This window comes from Balaenoptera borealis, assembly GCF_965194805.1.
Source record: "Balaenoptera borealis genome assembly, chromosome: 2".
Taxonomy (NCBI): domain Eukaryota; kingdom Metazoa; phylum Chordata; class Mammalia; order Artiodactyla; family Balaenopteridae; genus Balaenoptera; species Balaenoptera borealis.
The window spans coordinates 154,990,243-155,002,664 of NC_138867.1; the positions used below are offsets into that span (position 1 = coordinate 154,990,243).

At 43.8% G+C, this 12,422-nt stretch overlaps 2 protein-coding genes across 3 annotated transcripts in view; one reads left to right on the forward strand and one right to left on the reverse strand.

The window, feature by feature from the left end:
• The window catches only part of DOCK2 (dedicator of cytokinesis 2), a 426,319-nt gene that overhangs the window by 190,473 nt on the left and 223,424 nt on the right, over positions 1-12,422 (forward strand). The gene's annotated exons all lie outside the window — the stretch shown is intronic.
• INSYN2B (inhibitory synaptic factor family member 2B) overlaps positions 3,498-12,422 on the reverse strand; it is a 123,130-nt gene continuing 114,205 nt past the window's right edge. For both annotated transcript variants that reach the window (XM_082378774.1, XM_082378775.1), the window contains one exon: positions 3,498-9,604. In XM_082378774.1, the coding sequence (XP_082234900.1) occupies positions 9,418-9,604 (187 nt within the window). In that variant the 3' untranslated portion in view covers positions 3,498-9,417. The remainder of the gene's footprint in view (positions 9,605-12,422) is intronic.

Below are 12,422 nucleotides of genomic sequence, written 5' to 3' on the forward strand. Positions count from 1 at the left end.
GGCTAGTAATGGTTATTACTTGTCAGTTCCACGGTGAGGACTGGGTAAAAACCTATGTGTAAGGCTCGCAGCACGGAGTTTAACACATAGCAGACCCTTGGTAAATAAGAGCCACTATATTCCCCCTTCAGTGCTACAGTCTTCTCCCTACTTTGACACAAGTGTTATGAGTCAGATTACAAGTTATTTTATGGCGTGACTTGGGATAGCACCTGGGTTTGTGCATTATTATTAAGCTGTTGCTACAGCTGGGCTGTAAATAAAGCCCCCCCCACCCCCCGAGATGAAACCAACCACCAGATGTCTTCCACAAAGGCTTGAATCCCAGACAGGAAGGAGAAATCCCATCCAGAGGCTCCTTCCCTGGGAATGCGGAGGGACTGGAGCTGCCCACAGAGAAAAAACCCTGTTGGGACAACGGCGAATGAAACAGGCTTCCCTGCAGGTCTCCGTCCCTGTCGTCCGTGCCAGGGCACTGGCCTTCTCAGTGACTCAAGGGAATCAATTCTGTCAAATGATCCTTCAAAATCAGAACCCACTTTTGTAGATTCATGCTACATTCATAAGTGATGCATTTGTGTCGCCATTAAATATTTATGATAATTTTTTAATAACATGAGGATATTCTAGGACTTAAATATGGAGAAGGATTATAGAAATATAACAACAACAATAAGAAAGCAATCATGGGGCCCTGAAGGTCAAAGAGGGGAAGAAATGTGGCCCTGCACCAGAGGCTCTGGATCTCTCAGAGGTCAGACCCAGGGACCTTGTATGGAAGCTAAAATAATGTTGGTATCGTCTGCTTAAAGGACACATGATTTGTACATTTCTGTAGTTTTACTCTTTCTAAAATGATTCAGCTTTCCTTTTATAATCAGGAAAAAAAAACCCTCAAACACTATTTCTTTAAAAATAGGAATTAATGAGATAGTCAAACTTACTGAAGCATTTTCATGTATATAATTCCACTTTTCTTCTAACTAGCCTGTGAAGCCAAAAAGGCAGATGGTTTCATTCTGAAGACAGAGGTGGGGGGTGGAGGTGAAGGTACTTGTTCAAAACTGTGCAGAAAATCGGGGGCTGAAGTCAGGACTCCTGGTCTTGTTCTGGTCTGTCTCTCCGCCCTGGATTGTTTTTCCTCTTAATGCGTCCATCTCCATATTTTCTCCCAATTCGTTCAACAAGCACATGAAGCATTTATGGCATCTCAGGCAATGTGATAAACACTTCGAGGGTCCCAGGGATGCAGATTACAATTCCTATCCCCCAGGACTTTGCTTCCTGGTGGAGATGAGTGTGAGGGGTTGACAAAAGAAATGCCAGGATAATATAAGCAGCAGTCTGGTCAAAGCACCATGAGTACTTGGAGGACGATGGAGTGACTAATCCCATGGCAGGAGCAGGGAATGATCAGAAAAAGTTGCAGAGAGGAGTTGACATTTAAATTGCAACTTGATGTCTGGCATAGGAGTGAAGAGCCCAAGCTCTCATGTTTGGCAGACCTTGCAAGAACTCCAGCCTTCACCATCTCATACTTGTGGACTTGGACAAATTACTTATCTCCCTCCAAGCCTCGATTATTCTTCTGGGAAATAGGGGTCATCATTAGCTACCTTGTGGTAATTTTTTGCGGAAAATATAAGATAATGGAAGCAAAACATTTGATAATAGCCCATTGTAACTTCAAGAAACCGGAGCCTTTATTATCATGATTAGTAGTAATATGGCTACTCTTCATTTATTCCCCCAAACGAAAATTATTTCCCATGGTAAATAGGTAATGGAACAGTGTCCCAGGTAGAAGGAACAGCGTGTGCTAAGCCACTGATATGTAATGTACTCTGACGTTTTAGGAGGTGGCAAGGAGATGGTACAGGGGAAAGTGGAGTGGTAGGAAGTTAGGCTGCACGTACTAGGTTGGAGTTGGATTGCAAGGAACCTTGTTGCTATGGGAGGAATTTTATGCCCTGGATGGTGGTGGGCACAGTTAGAAAAGCTTGGAATGGCATGGCCAGATATACATCTTAGAGCGATCCCCAGGTAGCTGCGAGGAAGCTGGATCCAAGGGAGCTGGAAAACTGTAAGGAAAGTAGACTCTGAAGGCCAGTGCAGTGGTCCACACGGAACAGACAAGGGCTCATAATGTTGAAGTCTTTAGCTTAATTAAACAAAGACTTCCTGGACTTAAGACTTTACAAGGGGAGGAAAGAAGTTCCTACTCTCATGACATGTTACATAGAGTTGGGAAACAGGGAGAAAACTAGAAACAGCTATAATTCAAGACAGATAATCATCATAAGAGAATAACAAGGACAGCATTAAGAGGGTCAAAAGGAGGGGGGGGCATGCTATCAGGGGGGTGAATCAGCGAAGGACATGTGCTTGTTGTCAGAATCCCTCTCCCCCACCCCTCACTGGACTGTACTAAGCTCTCTGAGGCAAGGGCTGCATCTGTAGTTTTCTTGCCTGGTACAGAGAAGGGAATTTATAACTGTTTATTGGGAAAAAAGTGGTTATGGGCTGAGGTTCATGTGAAAAGTTTCCTTGGAGCTGGTTGTTGTGTAGTAGTGGAGAAGAGTGAGGGATCAGTTCCAGGAATTACGATCAGGTCCGGGGTCTGAGTTTGCAAATGCTAATGCTCTGCATGGCTTTGATTTTGCTCTCTTTGATTCCTAATTACAGAAAGCATATTGTTTTTACCTTGAAACACACAAGCAAAAAAAAAAAACAGTGAGAAAAACACATGACTTCTCTCGTCCATCACGCATATGGGAGCTCTGCACGTGGGATTGGGTTCAGTGGGGCTTGGTGTGCTCGGGGGAAGAGCTATGTGAACCACTCTTGATTTCAGCAGTTAAAATGACTCAGCCCGTTTGGCTCAGGAGGAAGAAGGCTTTTCTATCAGCGTAACTAGGGTATCACAACATTGCGTGTGCTACCTGGGGAATCAATCCCAAGCATGGATGAGAGGTCACTGTGTTTGGCTGAAGATTTAAGAAATATATATTGAGGTTTTGCCAGGTGAAAAAATTATGGGTTTCATTAGAGTGAAATTTAATATACCATAGTTAGTTATGGATTCTGAGAATTCATGAAAGCCATTCATGATAATAAAACTTTTATTTGAGGCTTCCCTGATGGCGCAGTGGTTAGGAATTCGCCTGCCAATGCAGGGGACACGGGTTCGAGCCCTGGTCTGGGAAGATCCCACATGCTGCGGAGCAAGTTAAGTCCGTGCGCCGCAACTACTGAGCCTGCGCTCTAGAGCCTGCGAGCCACAACTACTGAGCCCGTGTGCCTAGAGCCCGTGCTCTGCAGCAAGAGAAGCCACCGCAATAAGAAGCCCACTTGCTGCAGCTAGAGAAAGCCCACGCGCAGCAGCAAAGACCCAGTGCAGCCAAAAAATTAAAATAAATAAATAAATAAAGCTTTTATTTGCTTTGAAGGAAATAATCCTTTGGTGTGATGCTTATTGTCTTTTCATTTTAGTTGTGGTTTAAGCCAAGACAAAATGCTCTGCCCCAAATGCTTCTTTAGTTAGACCCTGTCTCCTTTAAATTGCATTTTGTCTGAAATGGACTAGGTCACATGTAATAAATTCTGGCATTTTAATGGAAACATTACAGCAAAAATAGTTAACAATCTGCTTTAATTTCAAAACTAATTTTCTCTTTCATACGGTAAGGCAGTATCTTGGTAAAATGTGCAAAATGCATTGGGATTTAATTAAGTTCCAAAACAAGGTTAAACAATTTGTTCCGAAACAAGGTTAAGCTGGGCTGTCAATATTCAAGGTAAATGGTGGGGGAGGATGGTAGTGGCTTGATGTTCCTGAGTCCTGAATGCCATGTGGACCACAGTGGAATTAGGAGAACTGGCCACGTTAGCTGCTGAAGGCCCCAATCTGTGGAAGGCTGGATGCTCCTGGGAGCATAGATAGAGCTTGTACATAGACAAGGGAAAAAACTGGGAATCATTTCTTCCTGTCTCTCCACTGAATCCAGTTCATTCTTTAATTTATCCCTGCAAAAAATATTTGAATCTCATTGTGCTAAGTGCTGGAGATTCAAAGGTGAGCAAAAATAAGCAGAATTCTTACCTTAGGAAGATAATAGGCTAATGAGAGAGAAATACATTCATCAAAGAATTACATAAATATATGTACAAGGGCAGCTGTGCCTACGACTTTGATGGAGGGGTCCCTGGTGCCAGGTGAGTGTATAAGAGGCATATTTGGGATGATCTGGGGCAGCGGTGGTTGTAGTCTTGGAAAGCCTTACTTGGGAAACCCCAGCAGAGCTGCAAACTGGGCAGGGAGGGTGGTGTGGTGAGGACTGTTCCAGGCAGAAGGAAAAGTGTGTACAGACCCTTAAGGGAGTGTTCGCATGGTGGTTCTGAGGAACCCAAGGTGACTCCCTGTGACTGTAGAGCAGACAGTGAAAGGGCCTGTGCTGGGAACTTCCACAGGAGAGCCAGGTGGGACCTCCTGAGCCACAGTGACAGACCTAGTCTGACTTCCTAAGTTTATCAGGAAGCCAGATTGTGACAGCCAGAGTGTGACATGGGTCAGATCTAAATTCAGCAATGACTGGTTTTGCTGCTACGTGGTGAAAGAGAAGGGCGTGCACATGGGGAGACCAGGTGGGATGCTTCGTGGAGGCCGGCTGAGAGAAGAAGGGGGTTTGCAACGGGAGGCCGGTAGTGGAGAGGCACACTTACCTGGGAGGCCGGCTTAGCCTGGCGGTGAGGAAACCAGACTCTAGGTTGTTCTTTCTGGGCTGAGGATCCTGGAGGATGCAGGAAGAAATCATATATTTGGGAAACCTCAGGACTAGGGGTGATAGACACGAGCAACAGGAATTCAGGCTGTAAACTGCTGGAAAGAAAATGGGGATGAAGTTGGGATGAAAGTACCCCAAAGGGGTTATGAGCCTTAAGCCAGACAAACATGGTTTTCGCCAAATGCAAAGAGTGTTGGGTGTGGATTTGTCTTTTAGCTCTTTTTATTGCAGGCTATGCTTGATGGGCATAATGATCATAAAGCATCTGTGTTTCTTGGAGCTTAAAAAGAGAAATACGTTTTTAGCATCCAGCAAGTTGCCTTGAGCTGCTTAACATGAGAGCCTTGTCAAGTGAAGGCTATATTGAGGCCTCTGATCGGCTAAGAAAGAAACTGTACCTGGAGGTCAGAATGCATCTCAAGTCTAGTGCCAGTGGTTCCTGGAACTACCCTGGGTGCTGGTGGCTGGTAGACCTTCACACGTTGCACCCACCCACCACATTGCTCCCAGCACTGGCTTCCCGCATGATTTCCACGAGCCCTTGGACGCATCATCTATCTAGCCTTTCTTAGTTGCCTCATGCTTCAAATGGCAGGGGCTCAGCCCTTGCAGTGTCTTTTACCTCTAGGGTATTTGATTCCACGCAGCAAGAATCCTTCATTCCCCAGAGTGCTGTTCTGTGCTAGATATGCCTGCGTATTCTTCTGGCTCGCTGAGGCCTTTGTTACTTAACGATCACTGTCATGGTTTCTAGTCTTAATAAGGCCAGGAAGAGTTCATTCCTTATTAACAGCACTTTTTGCCCTGAGAAAACCTTAAGCTTGTTTCTGAAAACCCATTGCAGTCCCATAAAGGCATCTTCCCTCTTCTCCCCCAATTTACTTCAATAAACAAATGAATAAATACACATTTATTGAGCACCTGTTGTGTGCCCTCCGTAATGCTCAAGGTTCTCTCCCACTTAATTGTCAGGCACCCTTGTCAGGCAAGGGTGATGTTCAGCATTATAAGAAAAGGAATCAGCAGCTCACAGAGCTTAACTTTCCCAAGGCCATCCTGCAAAAAAGAGGGTAGTAGAATAATATTAAACCCAAGACTTCTGATTCTGTGTCCAGGTTTTTCCCACCTAAATTGGTAAACAAACTGGTTTTAGATGGCTCATGGACAGCGCAGGGAAAAAATTAAATCACGTGATGGGAATGTTGTTTTCTTTTCGATTCTCTCTCAAGCATCCTGATTATAGTCAAGTAGAAAATGCATTTGGTGTTAAAGTGGCTTTAGCACGTGTTGAATATTTGCTAATCTCCCTTTTTAACACAGAGAGCTGGTCTCAGGCTCAGCACCATTAATACTCAACAGTCTCCAGCAAGAATTTTTAAAAATTATTTTGGTTTCATCTTTTATTTTTGGAACATCATACTGGTTTTCCTCATGGTGGTGGTATAAAGTTGCCTTTCTAGGAAGAAAATTATGGGAAAAATAATTAAAGAAAAATACTGAATAAATTACATTTCAGGTATATGGGCATAATAATGATAAAAATCATGAATATGTATCCGTCTGAATGAAGCTGGGAATTGCATCATTGATTCACAGTACCTCTCTGGCTCCCAGGGCATGTGGGCCTTGAGGAGATCATTGCCATGCTAAGTTCTGAAGCTGCCCTTTTTTTATTTGTTTCCCTGGGAAACATATAGAAGCGATTATAATGAAAACTATCCCTGCCATTAGGACCATTGGACATCCTTCTTAGGTTTAAATTTTATAACCCAAACCAACCCAAGCTAGTAATGGAGTCTTAAAACCTAGGAAAAATATGTAAGTTTATTGCAAAAGATAATATCCCATTTAAAACAGTTTAGAAATTTACAAAACCTTACATTAGTACGTAGTCTTTAAGAAGGTGCTCTATAGATGAGCTGGTATTAAGTTCCAAGTATAGCGAGTACACATTTTTTTAACTACAGAGAAAGCAGCTACATAAACTCCTGCAACTTAAGCTGATGTATCAGTCTTTTACCTTTCAATTTTATAAAAGTAACTTTTGCTAAATTAATATCGCTCTGTAAAACCAGATAACTTCAAGTACAGCATTTCTGTAGGATATCACGGTAGATGTTACATAATAGTTTACAAAGAAGCAATTTTCACGTGAGTAGATGAATATAGAGTCTTGGTATATGTATACTTTTTGAAATTTAACACAGAGATGATCGTTTTTGTTTAGCAGGAATGTGTTTACTGAATCCATTTCCCCCATAACAATTTTAAATGTTCAACTTTCAGAAGAGACCTCCTTCCCAGTTTCAGGTTGGTGGCCCAAGCAATGTTGTGTTGTGCTTTGGTATAGAATCATTATAGCCTTGTTTGTTTTTATCTCTAGAAATGTCAACCTTTTCAGACCACGATTTCATCTAACTCAGTTGAGGGTTTATCCCGAGGCCGCCACCTCAACATAAGTGTATGACAACATACACTTCTTAATTATCCAAATGTTGGATTATCCACTTTGTGTGAGTTATCCCAGACATCTCTTCATCATTACAGGCTGACTTTGGCAAATGATCCTGATGAGCTCTGGGTGGCTCTGCTCATTTGATGTTGGCATGTGCACGGACTTTATAAAACAGGTAGAGTAGGTGTTCATATCTTCACTCGGGAATGGACAAACAGGCCCTGAAAATTTAAGCAATTTGCTAAAGGTTGTTGGAATAGACTGTTCTGTTGCCTGGGTGTCTTAATTCTGGGAGTAGGATTATTTCCATTTTATTGTGCCGCCCAAGAACATAAATTAATTTGAAAATTAGCGTAAGCAAAGCAAATTAAGATGGACGCGCTCCTGCAAGATAAAACTATATGAGATCCCCAATGATTTTGCTTTATTGGATTATCCTCTGTGCTGTTCTTTTCGGTTGTTGGGGCCAACTGAGAGTTGATCGTGTGGATACATACAGAAAGATCTGTGGCTTTTAGCCAGTGGTAGCATATCTTATTGAAACGTGGCTTAAGTATGGCAAGTGTATTTATCTTAATTCTAACTTCACGTTATGTATTCCGGTCTCATTTTGTGGGTTTAAACATTACACTAGAAACAGAACAAGAACATCTTGAATGACATTCCAAGATTTAATAGTGCCAGCCAAGATTCCTTGCCAAATTTCCCTCTTGCTCTCACTGAAATAGCTTTGTGCACTGCAGCGCAGGGACAGGGGAAGGTGAAACTGACGGGGTGGTTTGCTCAGTTAGCCTCAATTTGCAGTGGGGAACGTACGTCCCGCATTTACACAGGATGCTGCACTCTGCAAAGACTCTAACTCAGACACCCAGTCTTCGGCAAAGGGGATTATGAAGTGCCTTCCTTATTGAATGCTTGTTGAGTTTAGGATCCCTCTTCTAAGCAACCCCAATCCAACCACAGACTGGTAGAGAGTTTAACAAGAAGGAATATGAGCCTTGCCAACCTACCCCTCGTCCCCAAGAGTATGTAGCAGTTACTTAATTATATTACTTTAGCTGTTTGTTCAGCCATGCAAGTTTGCCTGGACCCACATGTATGGAGGTCTTGTCAAAAGAATGAGCCAGACTTTAAAAGAATTCAGACTTTGGGAAGGAAAGGCCTTTAATACTAAAATGGAAAAAAATATATCCTCATCCCCAGTTCTGCTGCTTCTTCAATCAGGTGACCATTGCCTGGTCACCAGGAAGGGAGATTGTGTAGATTAATATACTTTGAACTTATCTACAAGGCTGCTGCCGGGATGAATGGGCGAGAACCAGTGTTGTGTTTTGTCTTAGTCTTGTTTATGTTTCTGGTAAGATGAAACGGACAGATAGGCTGCTGGATCTCATGATCTTAAATGTTGCAGAGAAATTAACTGTGGAATCTTAAAGTTCAAACCCAAACCAGACCCCATCCATTTGCCAGGCAGTCTCAGGCCTCAGACTGAGAAGTAGGATGATTTAAGGTGGGCCCTGGAGTAGCTACAACTGCAGAATAGTCATACCTGCAAGTCCCTTATACCCTGTGGTGAGCTTACTCTGCCGCAGACTCTAAGGTCCACACAGCATGAAATGACAAATCCTTGCTTTGGGGTCAAGGGGCTAATTAAAAATGAAGAGGACCCAACCCACAAGGTGATCTTGCATTCTCATGTCCTGCCCACTTCTGTTGTGCTTATGTATGCCAATATCTTAGAAAACTGCCAGTTTTGGTATCTGTTTTTCTCTGGGTATCTGCTTGTAACCCTCCTCTATCTTACTGCTCTGCACAACATTTTTGTTTCTTTCCTTTGGGACGATGAACCCAGGATGGGCAGGAAGTGCTTAGCATCACAGAGGTGTAGGAAAGTGTGATGGGGGTTTTGCCCGTGGTGGGAATCTAGACTCACAAACGAGGATGTGTGACAGGAAGCTAGGCAAGTGGTCAGTCGGGTCCGTGAAGTCCTCAGCAAGCAGTGGCACGCACTCAGGTGAGGTGTGGTCGTGTGTCCAGTGGCAGCTAATCCAGTCCCAAGTTGTTCTGGTTTCACAGGTCGAGTGGCTCGTAGCCTGGGGCCTTCGCTAAGAAGTAGAGAAGGCCTGAGGGCGTTGGTTCCCCACCTCAGGAAGGGCAGAGGTAAAGGTCCCCGTGAGCTCAGATCCACCAGAAGCATTTCTTCTTCACCTTCTTGGTTTTCCGCCTTAAGTCCTGTTTTTCAGGGACTGGGGGCTCTGCCGGGGACTTTGGTGGGGGAGATGCCTCCTCAGCTGGCTCTGCTTCCTCCAGACTCTGTAGGACTTCATGGAACCTGCCTTCCTGCTGCCGGAAATCATATTCTACACTGAAAAACACAAAGAGGAAGGAAGGAAAGTAATTTCAAATCAGCACATACTGATGTAGCATCACCAAGTGTCCAACTGACATGGAAAAACATGCGCTTTGAGGTCAAGTCCCAGATGCTTAGGTACCTGCTTGGCTGTGTGACCTTGAGGAACTTGTGCCACCTCTCTGAAGCTCCAGTTTCTCATTGACTGAATTGGCATCTGTAATGCCTTCCTCTTGGGCATCTTACTAAGTTTAAATGAAGCACGTAACATGGCAACCTAATAGTAGATGTCCAGTAAAGACGGCTCCAATCTCTCTCTCACATTTATTTAATGCTCTTAATTGTTCATTCTTTTTACATACATTTTATGCATGAAAACTGCCTCATTATAAAGTATTTAAGTAACACAGAGGAATGTATGCTAAAACTAACAACTCAGTTTCCTTATCCATAAAATGGACATAAAAATGGCACCTATCTCAAAGGCTTTCTTTGGAATTAAGATGTATATTAATTGAGAGAATATAAATGAGGTACTTAGAGTGGTTCCTGGCATATAGTAGGCCATCTCAGAATGCCCAGTGACAAGGTACCATTTGGGGGGCTTTATTAGTCACGTGTGGCAATCGTGATTTGCCTTTTTGGTGGCACTTACTCCGATCCTGGGTCTCTGGGAGGTGATGTGGGCATAGCAGACCAGGACAGTGTCCCTTTAGTGACAGCTCCTTTTTAGCCCTTGCTGGGTAGAAGGCTTTGGCCAGTCATGCCACATCACAAACCAACATGGGGTCTTTCCTCTTCCATATGAAACATTTCATTTTCCTCCTTGCTAACCAAGGAGGAGCACTGTTTTCGTGACTCTGCATTTCCCCCACTTTCCGTACTCCCAAGCTGGCTCCTCATCTTTGGGCCTTCTGAGAGTTCTAGTATGAAACCAGGTAACAAACACAGCTGGAAGCTTAAGAGCCTTCTTCCAAGCATCCTGGCACTGGCAACTCCTCTGTAAGTAAACCTCCTATGGAGGAAAGTGGACAATTAAGGGTGGAGGGAGCACATACACAGTCTGTAGGGATGTCTGCAGGATTCAGTCTTCCTGGCCCGGCTCTCCAGGTTCTGAGAAGGCTGAGCCAGACTTCCCAGACGGGCTGACCATTCCTGATGCCCACTGGCCTGATTCCCAAGCCCTCAAAGGTCAGGGGGAGCCTGAGCACCCACTGCACGTAGGCCAGAGCTTCTGCTCTCCCCAGCCTCTGACTCTCTCAGCCCCTGAGAACCCGGGTCCCCAACAGTGTCATGTTTACCTCACAGACCTGTGTACAGATGATACAATGGAGTCTGTACATTAATGACTCCAAAACACGCAAATAAAATAACAAAAAAAGGAATGGAGATTAGGAAATGCCCATTAAAGGAGAGTATTTAAATATGTCTGTATTGAGGAGTGCTATGAAGTAAGCATAGGTGTAAAGCTCTACAAGACACATCGTTGAGAAGCAAAGCAAAGAGCAAGACATAATATATTAGTAGTAATAACATTGATGATGATAATAGTAACAGTAATAGGGGCTGAATAACCATGCTTAAGGAGCATCAGGGACGGGTGTCTGATTATTTTGTTTCTGTATTTTTGATAAGCTTCCACCAGATTTTCTTCTCTTCGACTTATATCCTTTCACTTTCTGTGCCCCCTGGTCTCCTCCACAGGGACCTACTCCTGGCTGGGTGACTTATAATAATGGGTGTAGTAATGCAGGCTGTGTTTTTCTAGGCAAAGCTCCACGATTGATTAGCTGGGAGATCTTGGCAAAGTCATTTCTTGTATTCAAGCTACAGTGTCCTTATCTGCAGAATAAGCATGGTACCTACTCATAGGATCTCAGTGAAGTATAAACAACAGAATGCTGTACAGCACTCAGCTCAGAGCTAGGCACCAACAAACACTGAATGATATTCAGCCAATCATTCAACAAACTAAATTTACTGAGTATCTCCCATGTTCCAGGCCCTATGTTAGGTGCTGGGGGCAGAGTGGTAAACAGACAGACAGACAGACATTATCCCTGGCCTCTTGGTGCTGGTAACTAGTGGCTCTGTGTCCTTAGTAAATGCTAGCCAATATCAAGAGCTACTAGAGATCTTCTAGCCAAAGCTTAGGATTTGCCAGATCAGTGAACAGAAGTATCCACTGAGGCTCCCACTTCCAGGATGTACTGCCCAGCGCTGCACCCCTATTTGTCTCTCAGCCTGGGGTGGGTTTCTGTCACCACTACCTGCATCTCACTCTCCCCAACTGAAATTTAAGGAGATGGATTCAGAGGCTGGGGAAGAGTTGTCTCCAGCAAACTCTCATTGCTTTAAGGAAGGAATTTAAAGCAGTGAGCTGCAAAGTCTGATTCTTACCCTCTCTTACACTATTTCACAGATAGAGAACATCTACATTCATAGTTCTCCTAGCTCCTGAAATATCCCTGCCCTCCTTTCACCAGGCAGAAAAATAACCTTCATCCTAGAGCATCAGCTGGAGCCAAAGAAAGTAGGTACCCCTTGCTCATTCTAGGAATTTCCTCAGCTTTCTGGTATAGGAAATTTCATCCATCCATCCATCCATCCATTCATCCATCCACCCATCCATCCATTCATCCATTCATCCATCCACCCATACATCCAATCATCCATCCTGCTCTAGGCCTGATACTATGCTCAGTTACAGGGACATCACAGTGAGATGGACAGATGTGGATACTGCTTTTGTGGATCTTGCTTACCAGCGTGTGAGACAGATGATTAAACTAACAATTGCTTGAAAAATCTGCCTTGTACGTATCTCAACTAC